The 20099-nt window shown below is 43.3% G+C and overlaps 1 protein-coding gene across 4 annotated transcripts in view; it reads left to right on the top strand.

Annotated features, from left to right (window-relative positions):
* The window catches only part of MAPKBP1 (mitogen-activated protein kinase binding protein 1), a 105011-nt gene extending 84963 nt beyond the window's left edge, over positions 1 to 20048 (top strand). For 3 of the 4 annotated variants that reach the window (XM_063331645.1, XM_063331646.1, XM_063331644.1), the window contains 11 exons: positions 890 to 1038; positions 1735 to 1784; positions 2244 to 2480; positions 3444 to 3613; positions 5203 to 5348; positions 5853 to 6023; positions 6922 to 7000; positions 8553 to 8863; positions 9623 to 10684; positions 13973 to 14058; positions 15064 to 20048. In XM_063331645.1, the coding sequence (XP_063187715.1) occupies positions 890 to 1038; positions 1735 to 1784; positions 2244 to 2480; positions 3444 to 3613; positions 5203 to 5348; positions 5853 to 6023; positions 6922 to 7000; positions 8553 to 8863; positions 9623 to 10684; positions 13973 to 14058; positions 15064 to 15357 (2755 nt within the window). In that variant the 3' untranslated portion in view covers positions 15358 to 20048. The remainder of the gene's footprint in view (positions 1 to 889; positions 1039 to 1734; positions 1785 to 2243; positions 2481 to 3443; positions 3614 to 5202; positions 5349 to 5852; positions 6024 to 6921; positions 7001 to 8552; positions 8864 to 9622; positions 10685 to 13972; positions 14059 to 15063) is intronic. The other variant, XM_063331647.1, reaches the window with a different exon arrangement.
* The last annotated feature ends 51 nt before the right edge of the window (positions 20049 to 20099 follow it).

Below are 20099 nucleotides of genomic sequence, written 5' to 3'. Positions count from 1 at the left end.
TATCCTATAAATGTCACTAATGATGAGTTTGGCACTCTAGCTCACGGCCATAGAGCCAGTGTTACTCAAATTTATTTATTAGGGATTCTTCATTTGTTCAATTACTGTCCAAAGTGGGTTAGCTTATTTAGTTCTGTTGGCTGAAGGGGTTGAGGGGTGGAAGGGGAAGAGGAGAAGAAAGAGGGAAGATAGGGTTTGGTGTTGGTAAGTGCAAGGGCTTGGTATTGGGGAGTTCTATGCTGGGAGTGCCTCTAAGGTCTGTGTGGGAACACTTGTCTGATCGACTTTGATTAAAGATCTGCCCAAAATATGTTTTACATTATTCCTTGTTCCTGAAGGCTAAAAAAGGCAGCACAGCACTCTTATGGTGTGTGGGCTGTGCCTGCAGGTTCTGCGTGGTGCAATCCTTGATGCAAACCTGTCTCTTATGTGATAATTTGCCATATACCAAATTGCTGTCAAACCGGGAGTATCTCTGTGACGTTTTTGATGTGTAAAACAGTTCCAGAGAGGAAATGCTTAAGGGTGGGAAAAATATTTGCCTTTCAAATATGCTCTTCCATACTGACCTTGTGAATTGGTGGGGTCTGAAATGGAAAGACAAGTTTCATTCCACTTGACTTTCTTACTCATTTACTTCTGTTCTGATTTCTGTCATCATTCCACACATATGAGACAATTGCTGTGGCAGGCTCTACACACCTTTGTGGAGGGTTTAGCTTGCCCTGTTTCTCGGAGATGATTTTTGCTAGAGCGAGTTCTGTTTGGGAGAGTTGAGGCAGCCTGCTGAGTGTGGATGGAGGTAGGGTGGAGAACTGCCTGCTGTAGGGATTGAAATGGTGGGTAATTCTTGAGATAGACCATAATGCTTCCAATTCCTGCCTTCCAGGCACGAGTCCATCACTGCTCTGTCCTCTGTGCCTGCACTCTCATCAGACAGTGACAAGGATGGTGAAGATGAAGGGAATGATGAAGATGAGTTACGTGGGCTGCAGTCTTTCCATATTCAGTCCAACTGCAACACTGAGAGAGACTCAGGTATAAATGGGAGAGGGGCATGGGCAGAGATGGAGAAAAATGGCATGAATGTGAAGTGGGGGGAAAATGAGAGACACTGTCTCAGGGATGACAAGATACGGGCAGAAAGACCAAGACAGAAACAGATGGATCGACACTAGTGGGTAATGTGGAGTTGCCTATTCCTGCATCTAAAGAGGGGTACATTTCAGAGTTCTCTGAATAGAAATCCAGTTGTTAAGTTGCCAAGTTTCTTGCTAGTACCAGCTGGCCAAACAAATTTTGAATTAGTGTCCTGGGCTTGGGTCTATAAGCTATTAGAAGTCCACAGAAGACAACAGAGATCTCACGAAGGATTCTAGAGATGTCTAATAAAACTGACAATAGAGACAATTACCATTACAAATTTGAGGTATTTTTATCACAGATGCTACGGTGTATCAGAGCAGGGTTTTTTTCCAAGCCTTTGGTGGGTGACTGCACTGTGGCAGGTGTTCTGCAATGGATCTGCTGAGTCATTGAAAATATTATATAAAACAGTATGTCTCCATAAAATTTGGATATAATTATTTGGTAGGAAAGCATATATTGGCAGTGCTCTGCTGGTTCAAAAGGTGTAGGAGTGCTGCCTTTGAGGAAAGATGAGGTAAGAGGTCTTTAAAAAGTTGGACTGCTGGCCAAGGATGTCAACTAGGTATATATCTTTTTCCTTTCCAGATCCAGACCTTACCCTCTCAAGAAGCCTTTCCCATTGGGAAATGAGGAGGGTGAGTTACTAAACCTTCAAATTGTATTTGTTGTCATAGGGAAACTGAAAAAGAAATTCCCATGGAGATGAAAAACTTCATTCTCACTGGTAGGAAAGGCGCAGCTGCAGTGGAAAACCAGTGAAAAGCCTCTCTGTGAAAAATAACTCGGGGATGGCAACATAAAGCCTAGTTTAAGAGGCAGTTTCATGTGGGTTTGTTACATCGGTATCTTTTTCATCAGATGTTATGCTTTTGTCCCCTTCACTTCGGTCATGAATGTCACATAGTGCTGAAGCCGATCACATACTTAGATCCAGGGAGATCAAGGGAGGAATTTTAATCTGTCTCACAGACAGCTTTGGGGCTTTCATGGAGATAGACATAATTGTGGTTTTTTGTGGGTCTTGTGTTTTCTCTCCTGTTTTTCCATCAGCAGAACTCAGTCCCTAAGTCTGCCTTTCCTTCAATTTCCTGCAGGCCAAAGAGATAGCGGCAATCCAGCGCTCAGAGGCACCAATGAGCAAAATGCCCCGGCAACGTGGGCGCTGGTCACAGCCAACCAGCAATATAGAGATGACTGTGAAATCCATGCTTGACTTGCGTCAGTTGGAGTCTTTCTCTGTTTCCCGTTCTCCGAGTCGAGACTCACTCTCTCAAAACAGCAATGGGGACGACAGAGAAGAGCAGGCAGATCTTCCTGTACACATCAACAAAGTAAGGGCAGTACTACTCTGAGGAGGTGGATCTATTCTGAGTGCATCTGTCCTGCCTCTGTTTATTATTACCTACATTTATTACTACCTGATGCCATTCTTTCTGTCTTTAGAGGTGGCTCTAAATGCCTTCTGAGAAGCCTGTTTAGATAACTCTTTTGTAATTAGTACTCCTGCAACATGTTATCTTACAGCAGAGCCCATATGGGATCCATGTTTCTTTACAATGACAGGGAAGACCTCGTGTTTTCTTTTAGCTCTGATTATTTATAGCAAAAACAAGCTCAGAAGCTGAGCTCGGAATTACAGATGTGTACCTGGTTACCTGTTAGCACACTCTGCTGGGGTGCATTTTCTTGACTCCAGTAGCCACTGAAATGTGGTTCAGATGACACCCTTACTTGTGGGCTGTGCTAGATTAAGTTCTCTTTAATCTTTGTATCGAAGGGTGACAGCAAGTAATGCGTGCTCATACCTCAGAAAGCTAATGCCTGTTTTCTAGTAGCAGTCTGTGCTGCTGCCTAACTTCATTAGAGTTTTTCCTTCGTTTATAACTGTGTGACTGAGAAGAGGATTGGGCTTACTGAGTGCAGTAAATCAGTGTTTTTCAGCTGTGCCCCACAGACTTCTCTGAACTATGTGTGATCAGTCTATAAAAGGTAATGGAAGAACCTGCTGCCATGTGGCTTACATTCCTGATGTGTGGTCAAAGAGGGATGGGGAGTCCAGTACTTCACCAGAGAATTTTAGGGCATTGCAAACAGGAAACAAAATAGGAAACTACAGTAGGAGTCTGTGAAGCTTAGTAAATAAGGAACAGGAAAGACATAGGAGTGCTGTGTTTTCTGATCTCAGATTTATGATCATATTCTGTGCTGTAATGTGTACTTTCTAGCTCTGCATACCTCTTGCTGACTTAAGGAAAAACGCTGGTAATATCTAGTTTTCTCTCTTTTCAAACCAGGTTGGCAGCTCAATGCCTCCCCAAGATAACCAGTCTTGTGTGCGACCCCAAGTGATTCGGCTTGTATCTTGTGAAGAGGGGATTTTCTCTCAGGAACTGGAACCTTCTGAGAGCGAGGAGTGTGTAATCTACCCTGAGCAAGACGAAATCCATCCCACAGACTCTAGCAGGTTAAAAATAAGCTCTCTGCTGTGCATGGCTTAGACATTTCTGTTTTAGTTTGCTTGCAGCTTGTGTGGTAACTTGGATGAGTTGACTTACTGCCTGATTGATGCCAGGCATGTTTACTTGAGAGTTTTATGCCAGCCTGATGCTAAAGGAATCTGAAGCTAAGAAGGCACCATTAAAATAATCTTTCTTCTGAGGAAACTGCACGTTAGCAGCCTCCTCCAAGTTTTTTTTTTTTTGAATATACAACTTGGGAGCAGCGTTTTTGCTTTCTCATTTATCTGGATTGATACAAGCAAGGGAAAACTTGGAAGCTGGAAAACCACCCTACAGTGATGTATGCGTGGCAGTGAAATGTCTGCCCAGCAGAAATGACAGGACACTATTATTTGTGACGAGTTCAAACCTAATTGGGCAAGAATTTAACAAATGTAGTATGTCATGACCCTTTTGTGGGAAACAGATGAAATTGAAAAGGACACTGGAGACAGTGGAGACCTTTTTTCTTCCTCTTCTGTTTCATCTGCTTTAATTTTGCCTCACTTGATTGTTTCATTCTGTGCTCCATTTTTTTTCCTTCCCCGAGTTTAATTTTTCCCTTCCCGTCTTAACCTGATGCTAATAGCTGTTTAATTTCCTCTATCTCCTCCTGCTCTCTTACAAAGAGTGGGCTGTTAGGTTTAGACAGGCTTTTATGCAAAAGCACATGCCAAGATTTTGCAGTTGAAGACGCTAGGTTTCACCCAGTTTCTTTTTATTTACATTTTTAATTTTATTATGATAACACTTGAACAGAGCAGACCCATGTGCTGCTTGTAAGAAAGGGAGGCGCTCTGGTGGTGTTGGATACAGACTGAACACATCTCAAAGTATACAGAGTTTGCACGCTGCCAGGGGTAATTGCCATTCAGTTTTATTGAGTGACTTCTGCTTCCTACCTTATCTTGGAGTACATCTGAAACCAAAGTATTTCATGAAGTGGAAAACTGAAGTCCTCAGGCATCAGGCAAAAGAATGGTGCTGGTGTCATTTGACAAAATAAGACTCCTGAAATCACAACAGAAATCAGGAACCCTGTCTTACAATATTGTATTTTTGTATGATTTTGTATAATTCAGTAAATTAGTCTTGCTCAAACCCAGAATCTTCTATTTTGCAAAACAGAAGTTGCCCAAAGAAGCAGGTCATAAACGTGGAAAAAATAATATATTAGGGCTCAAATCTACTGTCATGCAGGTATAGGCCTGTTTCTAGTCCCTTTTTCATTACATAGACCTCTACGTTTGTTCCTCACCTATGCTGGAAATCAAGCCAGGGCGGTGCTGTGCTGGTGCCTGGTACTCATGGGAAGCTGACAACGCCCAGAGTGTCAGACAGTCCCCTTGAGACTTCACTGTCCAAGCTTAATGAAATGCAAAAAATATACTGTGTAATGGTGAGAGAAATCAACTTCTTTTTCTCTTTAAAGCCTTACTTTTGTAATCAAAGGTGTTGCTATCACAGGTAAGGCCTTATTAAAGGTAGAATATGCTTCTTTACATGTAAAACAAATATCTCTTCTAGTGCTGTATCTTTCCTGTCTCTCTTGTAGTGAGTTCCAGGTAAAAGCACTGTCCCATGGGAAGCTAAGTAGAGGTTATCACAGTAATGGATGCCCAGACAAACACAGTCCTGACAGTGCCTGCTCTGTAGATTACAGCAGCAGTCGTCTGTCCAGCCCAGACCACCCGAATGAAGGTAAGATGCAAAGATGTTATTAAGTGCACTTACGTGATGTGATACGGAATGCTGCAAAACCTTGCTGGGGCGATTCTGTACCATGTTTATCAGTTGCTATCCTGATCTCTAATACTTGATCCTCTTCCTGAGCTGAACTGAAGTCACACTCCTATTAGTCTTGCTAGTATTACTGTAAAGATTCAGGTGCACTTGAACAGGCCCTTTAGTGAAGCCACTGTAGAAACCGGAGTTGGTTAAAGTGTACTTTACTTGTGCGCCTTTGGATTTCTTTTACCTTGCTAGGTAAGGAGGCAGGTTCAGTACTGATTATCCCATAGCCTATGCTGTTTGTGGGATATGGTAGATTAGAGAATTACGCTTAATGCTGACCAACTTTTGATTTAACATTCTAGATTCAATTTAGCATCTTTGCTGAATTTTTTCTTTTTTTTTTTTTTTTTAATCTGGCTTATGTTACTGTGATTATGCTATTACAGCACTGGGATTTTTGCCTTTTCCCAGATTCTGAAAGCACTGAACCCCTAAGTGTGGACGGTGTCTCAGACCTGGAGGGAGAGGAAGGAGAGGAGGACGTGGGTACTAGCATGCCAGAGGGAGAAATCCCCCAGACACCCGATCAGGAGAAGTTCCTCAAACAGCATTTCGGGACCCTGGGCAGCACTGATGGAAAAGGTACAGCACTCTGCTTGATCAGGGGAATTCGTGAGGTCACTCCAGATTTGTCCCCTGTATAAATCAAACCAGGCTACAAGTTCTGCTGGGCTTTCATGGGGGTGTGTGTGTATGGGGGGGCAAAAACGGGGAACCAATGTAGAGAGACCTAAAGAGCAACATCTGATAACTCCATTGGTCTGCGTGCAAGTTTGTGTGGATGAGATTAGGGTCTGTGTGAGTTTGGGTTAAGTATTGTCCCTGGAATTCTGAAGAGCCGTTCTCTTGTTCCCGGACTAGTTTTTCCTGTTGTACATGAAAGTATTAACTGTGTGTTCACGACCCCCTCCCGCCCCCGCGATAGATGACGTGTAGTGGCCTCTAGTGGTACATTAAGGCAATAACAAATGTCACAAAAGAAAAGGCTGAAATGCTGGGTGGAGGGAGAGAATAAGAGGAGACGTCAGAGTGGCAAAGGAGCTGGTTAGTCTTTATCGACCAACTCCAGAACAAAGCCTATCTTTTTGGAATTGATAATAGTTTCAGGCAGCAATATCTTATGTGAGTTGTCTGTTTTCTTCTTTCCTTTTGGTTTTTTTTTTTCCTCCTTTGATTGGTTTGTTTTCTTTTTGATGCCAGCGCCTCTCAGTCCTGCAGGCAGGATAGGACACAAAGGGAAGCGAAAAAGGAGGAGGCGTACCCTTAGGGAGAGTAGCAGTTTAAGGCAGAGTAATCCAAGTAGAACAGAAAAGGCAAAGGCAATGACGTTATTTCATTCTCTGTGGTTTTAGCTCAAAAAATCCCCTTGGACACGGGGGAGCATTTGATAGTCTCTGTGATAAGAAAATGCTTGTGTCAGAATGTTTGTTCTGTAACTAAGCTGCTCCCTTTTTCTTTCCCCTTTAACCAAAATTTTTAGGTGGCTCATGTAGGAATCTGGAAAGAACTGAAAACCTCAGTATTTCCTCTCGCTTTCTTTCTCAGTCCCCGGCTCTCAGGTATGGCTCTGCTTGTTTTGAGTGTCTGTCTTTCTATTTTTACTAGTATGGGTAGGTCTCTGGGTCAAAATAGTTGAGCAAACTTCTGGCCTTGGTGTGCCTAGGCACAGCAAAGTGTTAGCATAGCACTTGGCAGGCTGGTTGCAGACCATTGTGATTTGGCCAGGCCATCCTGTGTCACTTTAGCTGTTCTATTTCTTCCTAAAGCAACACTGTTGTTTTGTTCTTTTTCCTCTTTCAACAATGTGCTTAATTGTTTCATGATTAGTGCCTTGATTGATTAAGCTGGAGGAATCGCTAATCATCTAATTTACTCTTCACTGTTTATGCTCTGTTTATTCTTTTGCATTTCATTCAGCTTGGACAATGAAAGTAGGCTTGTCAACTTTTCCTTTGTTTTGCAGTCCTTTCTTACTCAGCTTTGTTTCTCAGTCCCATGACTTCACAGGGTGCGCCAGTGTCTCATACAAAGCCCCACGGGGATATTGTTGTTCTTCAAAAAAACCTCAACCCTAAAGCACCCCAAAAGGCCTCTCCAAGCTGCTTCCCTTGTTGTTTAAAAAAAAAATCCCAACAAAACAAAGAAACAAAACAAGAACAAAAAAAAGGGGTAAATACTTTTGTTGATTTGGGTTCATAAATGTTTAAAACAAGCAAATACTCCTGTATTCCTTTAAAATAACAAACTGAGTTCTCAGCTCAAAATAATTTCATTGCATGGGACTGAGCAGGTTTGGGTACATCTTCTGTGGTTCACCAACTGTGCCTAGATTCACGATGACAGGGGAATTTTTTTGTCATTGCGGTATTCAACTGCTGCTGTCAGGAGTGCCTCTTAGTCTGTCTCGTGTTGGGACTGTATGTTTGGGAAGAAAGCTGGTGGTTAGCTATTGCATAAGCTTCTGGAGAGTTGCAGTGATGAACGAAGGAAGTCACTGGCACTCTAGAGATGCAACAAGAGCGGTAGTTTTAGGTTATGAAAGCCTCTGGGCTTTTAATCTGTTCAGCTGTTCAAACGTGTCAGATTGAAATTTGCCTCCTTTGCGAAGTAAGCCCACTGTGCTTGTCTGAAGTGGAGAGGAAGAGGAAATTAAGCTTTACCTTTTGAAGATACTGACCATCTTTCCTAATAATTATGCTTTCATAATGTTAGGAAAGCATAATTACTTTCTTTTAGGCTGTCTTAGAATTGAAAAGATTTCATTGTTAGTAAGGTGAGCTGAGAGAAAAGACCTGCCCTGACTTTGCCCAGTCTTCCCTCTGCCTGGAATTTTCCTTCTCTTTTGCTTTCACCTTTTGCAATGTTTCCCCTGGAAACAGTGACCCAATGCTATTTGTAATTGCGCAGCCTAGGGTCAAATGCCTGAAGATCAGTGCTTCCAGGGATGAGTAGCACGAAGTGTTAAAAGCCTAGGGCACTTTTGACTTAAAAAAAAATCCAAATAGGGAAGGGCTCTTTATCCCAGAGAAACTGGCTTTAATGTGTGTGCCTGTTTGTCCAGGGCAACATGTTTATTTGTTTTAACTGGGATTTCTTTATCGTGCTCTCTAGACGATTGTCACTCTCTTCGTCAAATCTGATACCGGATTCAAAGCCCATCGAACCGCCAACGCAGACCAATCGGCTTGCACCAGACCTGTTGAAAAATGGCAGCGACCATCCTGGTGATGCATTGGAGAACAGCCAGCTCCTGGAGAGTGTAAATTCAAATCGGGCTGTTTACATCCAGAAAAAACGCAGATCAGCTTTGGAGGCTGGCAGAGTTGGTATGGCTCCTGGACGGGTTATTGCATCCTTCCCAGAAGGCCCTGTGAATGCAGTGATGAGAAAGGCGCAGTCAGTTCACGACCTCGTACATGAGGGTAAGGACACACGTTGGAATGATGGTATAGACCCAAGAATGAAATGGGCAGATTTAAGCTTGAGTAGAAATTTAAATTAAGCTTATGTCTTTCTGTGTTCTGAGCTACAGGCTTGCGTATCTTCTAACTCTTGGCCTGTCAGGGGAAAATATTTTTAATTTGTAATGCAGATGCTGGTCTCTTAATTATCAGTCTCTGATATTTGTCTGGCAGCTGTGGAAGAAGCAATGCCAAGGGTGAGATGAACTATTTGCAAAGAAATTCTCTCTTGCTGTGGGTGGTGAAGGAGAGAAAGAGGGAAGGAAGAGACAGCAAGAGGGAGCTTACTGTATCCATGCATTCTGTGTGAAAGAACTCAATTTTTGAAACAATCAACTCATGGACCATCAATAAGCACTTAGGTTGTTTTTAAAAAAAAAAACCCAAAACTTTATCACTGCAACATCATATATAAGTTTTTGCCTGCTTCCTCTGGCCTCTCAGTTAATGGTCACAGTGGTCTGAGGTCTTCTGGCCATACGCTTTAAGAACAAGTCTCTCTCATCAGGTAAGCAGCAACGTGTGAGCAGGATGAGGGATGGGCAAAAAAGAAAGCTGTTGAGGTGTGATGGTTACTAACATGAAGTAGTGGTTCAGTACATCTCTCCCAGGGGCTGAGCTGAGGCATATAAACTGGAGCAGCTCTGTTACTTTCCAATTTTGGAATTCACTGCAGGCTCTGGTCTATTTTTGGTATGTTTGTCTGTTTAATTTTCACAGATAAGGGTCCTGGAGTGATATCCTCTGCCAAGCAGCGTCCTCAGACTCTTTTGGTGGTTGAGAAGGACCCCAGACCTAACAATTGCAGGGCGTTATCAGCCAGTATGTTGAAGATGGATGGACCTGGTGCTCTGATGGCCAAAGATGTCAGGGCTGCAAAATCAAAGTCCTACATGAATCCCACAACCAGCTTCCGGGCTAAGATGTCAAGGAGTGTATCTGTAGGGGAAAATCTGTACCTTGGTTACTCCACCGAAACGTTGACTGATGGGAGGACTAGCCCTCCAGTGGCAGAGAAGACACAGTTTAGTTCCACAGCAGATGCTGAGAAGATCAAGCTACCAGTGAAAGAAAACGTTCCAGTGAAGCCAGCACTTCAGCCAGTTGTAAACTGCTCATCTCCTAAGTCCTTCCACAGCAAGTTGGCATCGTCGAACCGAGCACATCTGATTCTTGACATTCCCAAGCCATTGCCTGATAGACCCACACTGGCCTCCTTCTCACCCACTACCAAAACAAAAACCCTACTTGAGCCGCAGTCTCCGCAGTCACCTGCTGGGGCCTGTAAAAAGAAACCCTCTTTTCCTGAGGTCCGAGCCTCCAAGAAGGAGAATCAAACTGCTGGGTCTCTGGTTCCTGGTAAAGAGATCCCAACAGGACTTGCTAAGGAGAGCCCATTGGAGAGTCCAGTCTCAAGGACAGGTTGCCAGGATGAGCCAGGGGTCACTAATCCAAAACTGAGGGAGTTATCAGAGGGCCGGCACCTAAGGTCTCCTGAAGACACACTGCCCAGGTGCAGGGAGAGGATCACCGGCATCGCCTGTGTGCTAGACAACCAACCTGGACTTTGCCCACTAGACCCCATCAGGCCGAGGTCTCCTACGTCTATAACTGCCTCGGCACAGGTCTCAGGTGTGCATGGATACCCATCTCTTCTCTTCCCCCTTCTGTCTCCTGTCTTTGTGAACCGCCTCACGATCCCATCACATTTCTTTACGTCCAGCTTCTGGCCTGTCTCGTCTTGTCTGCACCTGTCTCGTTCCATAAGCCATCCCCTCAATGGTGAGACACTTCTTCAACCTGACATCTTTTTTTCAGTCTTTAATTTCCATTTCCTCTGGGTCTTAGGTCTGAAGGTCCTTTTCAATTGAATGTTTTACAGCCTTTGGCACTCTCAGGTTTTTAGTCATACAGTTACCTGTAGGGGTTCAAAGCTCTTTCTAGTCAATACTAAAAGCTGATGTACAGTGAAGGTTACATCCCCTGTGCACCTCTCAGCATATCTGACCAGCAGATGAAGATGCAGGCCAACATGTGCTAGCTGAACCTAGCAAGCACAGATGATGGTGACAGTGAAGTTATGCCAGGCAGCTCAGGCTTTACTTTGTTAATGTGCAAGTATGCAGGGTCCAGGAGGGTTTGCATACAGTTTTCTTGCATGAGATAAGGCTTGACCAAGGTGAGTTCCTTGCTGTAACCACCTGTGAGAGCGCGAAAGTCTCTGCTGCTATCACTCTGCTTCGAGGACGTGTCTGCAAACTGGGTATGCACTGCATGTGCAGGCCTAGCCTTTGGGTGTGAGCATAAAGAACATGGATTAGTTTTTGAATTATCTCTAGTTTGGAGGAAAAGGTGTGAGGTGGGAAACTGTTTCACATGCTGACAGCAGCTCTTGGATCTGTTATGGGCTCTAGTTTAAGGTACTTCAATCAAATTAAAACTATTGGGTAACTTCAAACTGAAGCAAAAATCCTGCCCTCCAAGGCAGGGAAAGCTCCCGTGGCAGAGACAACACAGTTTAGTCCCACAGCATCTGCTGTGGGATTAAAACCTCTACAAGTTTTTCTCTTGTATCACAACCTGAAAGGAAATATGCCTTCCTGAAATATTCAGCTGAGTCGTGCAGTAGGAAGCTGGATGCTAACCACTGCACTTATACCTTGTACCTTCAGGGAGCTATACAGTGCACAGTTTGTAATCCCTTTTGCTGTGTTGTTCTTATTCATATCCGAGAAGGGACATCTCTGTAATCCTCTGATCAGTTGCTTTCTGTGGTACCAGGCTGTTCCACCATTTATCGCAATGGTTAAGCGCAGTATTTCTGCACCAAAGTATTGCAGAGGGATAACCTGTTTTTGATGCACTGTTTTTTCTTTTTGCATTTCTAGAGGGATCAAATGCCCTAAGATTGGAGCGCTCTTACACAAAACAGGAAATGTGCTTTGTTTGAGGGACCTGCTGTTCTTATACCATAGGGTAGCTGCTCTGTACAACAGCGATTGCACCTGAAACTTTCAGACCCTGCCCCCACGGGGGTGTGGATTCCTCCAACAGCAGATGCAGCCTGGGGCTGTGGAATCCCATTCTACAGCAGAGTTGTACAGTCCACTTGTCTGTACTCTTTAGCCTGAGTTTTCTCTTCTAGACTTGGTAACCAAGCTACATAACACATGGGTTTGGGTCAGTTGCTAGGAATCTTTCTTTGCAGAATTAGCACAGATAGTGCACAGAGAACAATTTTTCTGCAGCAGTGATCATTACTTTTTTTTAAAGCAACCCCCAATACATAGCACACCCTTACAGAACGTTTAGCAGCATCCTTTAGTGAGTTAGGATGATTTAGCACAGTGGATCCCCAATTTTTTTTTTTCCTTAACAGACAGCTGTCAGCCTTCAGCTTCTTGCAGGACAAGTTTCCCAAATTTTCAGTGGTAGATGCTGGAAAAGCTGTTTAGATCCCCGTTGGCTATTGCTGTGAACAATTTACTGTTGCTCCTGTGTATCATAGTGTGTCAGTTTAGATTAGAACTGTAGGGTTGTTCTGCTTCTGACATGCTCTGTGACTTCGAATTTCCACTTAATTTTTCTGTCCTTCCATTTTCCTGCCTGTATAACAGCTGCAGATAAAGAGACTTAATTGTTTTTGTTAAAGCATTTTGACATCTGCAGTTAAAATGCTGTATATTGTTGCCGTGTTTAATATTCTCTGCTAGTTTCTGAAGAGCTCTGCTCTGCACACCCGCGAGGCAGAAAATGCCTGTCACTCAAGCATTTACATTATGTTTGTGACCTCTCTCCAGACTGGCAGCTCACAAAGCTGGAGACCAGCATAAAAAGCATGATCAGAGGAGAAATCCAGAAATGATCATGAGAAGAAACAGCTGGGTTTAAAACAAAAAGAGGGCAGAAGGGGAGCAGCCAAAAAAAAAAAAAAAAAAAAAAAAAGCCAAGAATCTTGGACTGCACTGAAGCCCACTGTGCTCAAACTCTACAAGGTTGAGTGATCTGGGAACAAAAAAAGCAGATGGAAGGATTTGCTAATGCCCCTTTGTTCTTTTAGATGTGTTTGTTTATGTATAAATAGATGTTTTTCTAGCTGTATTTGCTTATACATCATCTAAATGTATTCATAAAATTAGCTAAGGTCCCCTCCAGCCTGTTCAAAGATGACATTCTTATAAGTGCAGAAATAATAGAGCTAATGTGACCAAGTTTTGTTTTTAGGTAACTAAATGAAGTTGAATGGCCTTTGTCCAGCCCTTTGCAAATTGAAGATAACTGCAGACTGTGTGTGTGTCCATGTCTTTGTTCATGGTTTATGTCTAATGCATGAAAGTGTTCACTTTATTAAAACATTGCAGGCCTTCATCTCTGATGCTTTGGAGATAATATGTGGTGGAGGCAGGGAGAAGATGGTGTTGCTCAGTTGCTTGCTCTTATTTTTCATTTTTGAATTACGGTGTATCAGCACTGCATATCCTGGGTTGCTCAGAAATGTGATTCTGTTGTGATTGAGTTTGTTTGTCAACGCTCCTCTGGACCTCAGTCCTCACTAGAGAACACTGTAATAATTCAGTATAATGCTACATCCTCAGAGCTTTGTTGTACACTGTGCAGAAGGATACATTATGGGGAGTGTGTAGATTTCTGACTAGGTGGAGGATAAATCAGAGGCTCCACAGATGAGTCCTTTTTGCCACTGGAAGCCTTCACTTAAACTTCAGTTTAATTATAATTGAGAATGGCATGGGTAATCTGTGACTATCCTTGACTGTAACAAAAATTTGCAATCTGAGAAAAAACATTGTTGACCTTGGAGAGGCTAAAGACTGGAAAAATAGGAACATTTAAAATAAGCAGCATGTCTAGATGGTATGAAGGAAAGCTCATGTAGAACTTGCCTGTTTAATGATTGGCTTAAACCAGCCCTAAAAATTGAATGAGAAGTGTGTGCACATGGTCTTTCAAATATATATAAAAAAATAATGTTTTCTTACCCAACTGTGAGATTGCAGGTATTGGAGTGTGTCTGTGCCTTAGTTGGGGTTTTTATTTTTTCCTCCCCTTCAGAATCGTGCATCAGCGTAGAGCAGTGTGAGCACGTGGTATCCGAGCTCCAGGACAGCATGCGCAAAGCCATTCATCTTTACCGCATGGTGAGTGACCTCAGACATGGGCTCTGGTACAGTGGCTTGGCCTTACAGCCTGTGAGCATCAAATGTATGCGCTTGCTGGCTCAAAGTGTTCTCTTGACTGGGTGTTAAGTGACACAACCTCCCTGGTCGTCCACTTGACTGCACCTTAAGCTTGAACCGGGGAGGCAGGAACTGCTGATTTCCAACTTTGGATTTTCCAATGACTTGCTATGGTACTCCGAGCAAATCAATTAACTTTTCAGTCTGTTTAGCCTATCTGTAAACTGAAGATAACAGTACACTTTTCTTTCAAAGGGATATTAGGGAATTATTTAAATCTTACACAGTGCTTCAGAGATATGAAATATTACAGGAGATTTAAGTTTTATTATCCCCATCTGTTCTCTGTCTGTGATGCCTGGGAAAAGGATTAGCAAATATGAGATACCATAGGAATCTATCTGTGAGAGGGAACATGCAACCACTTGCCTCTCCCTCTCTCTGCCAGACCAAAGTTCCATGCAAATCAATATAACAGCTCTTCGTTCCTTTGCTTAGCACTGAGCTGTGAAGTCTCCTGTAATGAGTGTGAAACTTCCACAGTGAGCTTCTGCCATGTGGTCCTCTGCAGCTCTGGCCTTAGCGCTTGCATTAACTCCCTGACCTTGCTCTGTCCCTGTGACCAGCTGCATCTGGCAGACAGGAAGAAAAGGAGACTGTGACCCTGTGCTGCAGCTGGGAAACATAGCACCTCCTTAGGCCCAGTATAAGGGGAACACTACCCAAAAATGTGCGTCCCGTCTCTATCCTATTGGAGTAATGCCTCTGGATTTTGTGTGACTAACGGTATTGGATGCGTGCCCTGCGACATGACTAAATTGGCAGCCTCAGATGTTGAAGGACACTTGAGTGGTCTGCAAATTGTCATGGCTTCACTTCCCTTACGGGCTGAAACTACTTACTTGGTGTTCTACCTAAACCCCAGTGCATTCTTTTTTTTTTTTTCTTTTCCCCTTCTGTTTTCAGGTGTTAAATGATACGGAGTCTTCTACTGACAAAGATAAAATAGCAGGCCTCCTGACAGAAACATTCTCCTCAATGAAGAAAGAATTGGACTCTTTGAAGGATGAGGAAGAGCTTCCAAAGGTTAAGGAGGTACTGATGAAGCCACAAGATACCACTAGCCCACTGAATGAGGGATCTGGTGCCAATCTACCGAGTCCCAAGAGTTTGGGAGATGAGCAGACACTAGCTTTGCTGGAACAGTACTCAGAGCTATTGCTGCAAGCTGTGGAACGACGCATGGACAAAAAACTCTAAGAGGGGTGGCTTTCAGGTGTTCGTGAATGCACAGAAATAATCCCAAGAAGAGGACCACAGAGAGAGCTTCAGACCGATGCTATCATCGCGCTGGTCTAGGGCTGGTGGGGAGACCTTTATAAATCGATTTCCTCAGGCCCCTACAACTGACTTGCTCTAATTCTTAGCAATGTGCTGGCCACAATTTTAATATAATATTTTTTTCCCCAATGGTCTTCAACTTCCTGTCTCTAGACAAAGTCTTGAAAGAGGAGTTTGGAGGAATTGCCTTGAAATTTCTTCATAGCCAGGAGGTCAGGATGTTTGGCACCTAAAGAAACAAAGAAAATACAGTTTATCGAAGAAATTTTGAACTGCTGACTAAAAACAAAGGAGTGCAAGTGAAGCCAATCCCTTCCTCTCCAAGGCTTCAGGAGAATCAAGAAGCAGACTTTTATGGGTTTATTTATTAATTTATTTTTCTGACTGTTGCTCTGTCACATTTGTGGCTGTTATCTTTGTCCTTTAACAAAAACTGTCAATCCCTTTGCCATATCCCAGCGAGAAACAATCTCTGTATTATGAACCCCCAACAGGGAGACAGGCTGGAGTGTCTGTGCAATTAATGAACTGTTTTCTGCTTAAATCTCGTCTTGCTGTTCTTTCTTTTCTTGCCTTAGTTTTGTTACCTGGAGTAATCCTATTGTTGTCATGACAACCCTGTCTGCTTTTCTCTTGTTTCGAGATAGTCCTCACACTGTATTTTATTTGCATTCACCTCCAGGGAACAGTTCTGCAACCCGTGGGCCGTGCTTTGGAGATTACTTAATGAATTCAGTAGTGGTATTTTTAATCTGGAATTTGATGTTATACTTCAGACTGGGGTTTCTGCAGACATTTTAAAAATGGGATTTAGATATAAATATGAAAGTTTGTTTCAGCCACCTTTCATGATTAAGAATTGGATATTGACTTTGATATTATAATGACTGGGCTAATTTGGAGTGATGATTTATTTGTTGAGAAGTGACCTGGAAAAGCTGATTTCAATCTCTTACAGTGTAACTCTGGATTTGAGAGATCTTCAGTGCAATGGCTCGTCCATGTAATTTGTTCATTTCACTGTGATAGGAAAATGTTTTCTTCTTGCCCCCTCCCCCCCCCCCCCCCCCCCCCCCCCCCCCCCCCCCCGGAAAACAGAATATTTACATCCCAAGAAAGCTGGGATTCTCTTACCTTTTGTAAAGCTATTTCAACTACCCACAGAAAATGGCTTCCCAAGAACTTTGAAAAAGATATTTTGGGATGTGATTACCACCGTTCCCCCTGCCCCCAGCCTCTTTGCTTTTCATGAATTTCTTGTCTGAGAAACAGAAAATCTTCCTTTCTCGCATTTGTGTGTGCAATACTCTTCTCATCCTGTGGAGCTTCTCTGAGCCCATGCTAACTTGTGTTTGTTGTGGCTTAAAACTGTCCAGTGATGATTTTTTTGGTCAATGATAAGCTAAGAAAAAAAATTTTCAAGCCAATGAAATTCTTCAGCACCTTCCTCCTTCCTCCCACTCCTTTCCACAACAGGGACAGATATACAAAATGCTTTATTTCTTCCTCCATCTCCAGTCTCTCTTGTATTTATTTTAAGGCAGAGCAGTGTAGTCCCAGTTTATAAAACTAATGCAAGCAACAAGTTTTAGGTGGGAGAGAGACTGTTAGCATCTGTGGAAGTCACTCAAAGCCAGCCAGACTGCCTCACTTGGTTCCACAGGTCACTAGTTTGAAGCAGTTTTCTTTCATTTTACTGTCCTGGCTGTCATCTCTTTGAAACCCTGTGGCACTCGGAAATCTGCTCTGCTGACTTCCTTCTGTGACTGGAGATCTGCAGTGCAGCCTTTTTTGGGCTGACCAGACTGGTGTAGGATGACCCATTTCTTCTGAATAACTCCAGGGCTGAACAATCTGCAGTTCTCCCCCCTCCCCAGCAGGTTTGCTGGCTGATCGCCACTGCCGAGTGCTTCAGGACTTGGCAGTATGAGGAGCACTTTGAGAGTTTTCCAGCTACTTCTGCCTGTAATTTAAATCTGTCTAACACGTTTCGGGTGTCCTTGCTAACCTTTCCTTCCATGGTCTTGTACTGAAACTTTAAAAGTGTTATTTTCTAGTCCTGTCTCAGCATTGCACTGTGCTGAATCAGCTGGTATGCTCGGTCCCATGGGCTGCTTCCTTGCACGGACAGGGTTTGCAAAGGAAGGCAAGTTGAAAACCAGAGAGGAAATTTCTGGCAGTTTCCTTGAGTGAAAAGGTGTGCTGGAGATGCTGTGAGTGGAATGTATGATGGCAGTCATGTTGGGTCTGTGATGGAGTTAGTTTGGGTCAAGCCTGCTTTTGAGGTGATCAGTTCCTCCACTTTCAGACTGTGAACATATGTCCTAGTATACAGGAAATTTCTTGGTGTACTGGGGCCACAAGACACTCAGGTAAAATATCAGTCCCTTCAACCCAGGTACATTTTGGTACTGGTGATAACGGTTTGAGGGTCCTTTATATTACTTCCCTGTGCAATTTTATTATTTAAACTTTGAGGTAGTGACGAAAAGGGTCATAGATGATACAGAAGAACCAGTGGTGAGAATGAAACACCCATTAAGGTAAAGAGCAACAACCAGTGAAGCTGGCATAGAGATAGGAAACAAAGCTCCTCAGAAATGAGTCACATGAAGCAAATCTGATTTTTAATCAGAGTGGGTTTTACTTCCTGGAATGGATTTTGCTTGGGTTCACGGCTGCATACGGGAAACCAGAGGTAAAATCTGATCAGAATGATGGGAAGAGAAGTGTCAGGCAAGTAGATCAGCTGGAGGATGGTGTGTAGTTTAAAATAAATTAGAATAGTATATGTAGGACGCACAGGAAAACAGAGTAGAGGTAGAAATAGTCTTGGCCTGAGGAACACCATTTGGCCAATACCTGTGAAAGATATAGTACAGAAAGGCTCCAGGAAAGTAGATTTAGGACTGAGATGGTGATCTGTAATTGAAGAATGGATTGGAAGGGGTTTGTTTTTAAAGATGTGCTATTGGGCCTCTCGTTTCTTCGCTTGGTGTCCTCTAAGCAACTTTTTTCTTAAATGGCAAAGTCGCGAGCTGTTTGCCCAAGGCTTGGATGTTAGGAATTTTGAGTAGTAGAAGTCTGGTAAAGGAGACGCTGGTGCCGCAAGTTTGTTGTTGAGAGAGGTGAGGAGATAGTGTTGCTCTTTATAATTTGAGACTGATCCAACTGACTTTTCCCTTCTAACTTCCTATTGCTGGCAGTAGGAAATATTCCTAAAAATTCTAGTTTACGGAACAAAGAGAGCATAAATGCGTTACATTTTGTTGCACCTTGTGAGTATGTTTTACCACAGGCTGTCCCTTGGGACAGGTAGAGAAATACTGAACGGTAACTACCTGGGAAGTGAAGCGGCTTGTGGGAGGAGGTAATAAACTTGAGTCTATCCCTCTTACTGGTTTGTGTGGGTGTTAGCATAGGCACAACCAGATATCTGTATTAAGACAAGTTATTTGTTTAACATAAAGCCTGAAAAAAATAATTTGGACCTACCTATCCTTTTTACATACATTTTTGTCCCCTTCAACCCAACATTCCTGGTTGAAATGAGAATAGTTCTTGGGGTTTTTTTCCCTATCTTGTAATTAGTACTACTTTGCCTGTAGGACCCCTTGGTTCATTCCTGGGCCCTCTGAGGTGGTGCAGGAGGAAGGGCTGCAACCTGAGAGGGCAGCAAACTCTTTCTGTTTTATTTCTTGCTGCAGGCAGGCACCGCCTTCCCCCCCCAGCACCCAGGAGCCGTGTGTATGGGAGTCTGTGTTTCTTCCACCTCCTCTCTCAGGTTGTCCTCTCCTTTCCATGGGACCTCCCCGGTGATGTTTGGGGCAGGCCCTACAGCAGCCCCCTCCACAGTTCCCCATTTTGCAGACTCAGAGGAATCGGGACGTTTCTTTCCGGGAGTAGAAACATACAAACGTAATTTTGTTTGTTTTTGTTTTTTTTTTTTTTTAAAGAAAGGATATGTATATAATTATATATAAGAAGAAATGAAATACAGGTATTTAAACACCATTGGTAAATTCATGCATGCATATGGTGTCTTCCCCCTCACCCCCTTGGGTGTGTAGCATCCAGGAAACTAAATGACACAAACCTCATTAAAATAATAGACAGGTCTTAGAGCAGCCCCTGAGCGAGCAGGTGCTCCCTTCTCTGGAAGAGACCAGCCCGCCCCCTACTTCAGGATCACAGGGGTCCGGCTGGGACGGTGTTGGTGCGGGCAGCGAGGGCCTGTGAGGCGGGGAGGGGGGTGCCCGGGGGGGCAGCGTTAGGAACAAGCCATGTGTCCGCCAGGCGGGCGCCTCCTTACCCGGCCTCTCCGACGCCACCCTTCTCCTTCACCCCTTCAGAAAAAACAAAACAAAAAACTACCCCCTCCTGCTTTATTTATAAATGTGTGTTTTTATACTTTTGGCTTTAGGTAAAATAACTCCTTTAAAATGTCTTTTCTTTTGTTTTTAATTATTTGGAACAATAATAATAAAAATCGTTTGTTGGGTTTTTTTTTTTTTTTTTTTTTTTGCACTGTGAGGCTTCCCTGCGGGAGCTGTTTTTAACTCTATATTCATTTGTACTCCGTGTCTTAAACCGTTTCAATAAAAATGTGATCATTTGTTACCCAGCTGCTCCCGCGCAGCGCCCGGCATTTCCTTTTCCTG

The sequence above is a fragment of the Chroicocephalus ridibundus genome, chromosome 4 (assembly GCF_963924245.1).
Source record: "Chroicocephalus ridibundus chromosome 4, bChrRid1.1, whole genome shotgun sequence".
In the NCBI taxonomy this organism is placed as follows: Eukaryota; Metazoa; Chordata; class Aves; order Charadriiformes; family Laridae; genus Chroicocephalus; species Chroicocephalus ridibundus.
This window is presented reverse-complemented; position numbering and strand designations above follow the sequence as displayed.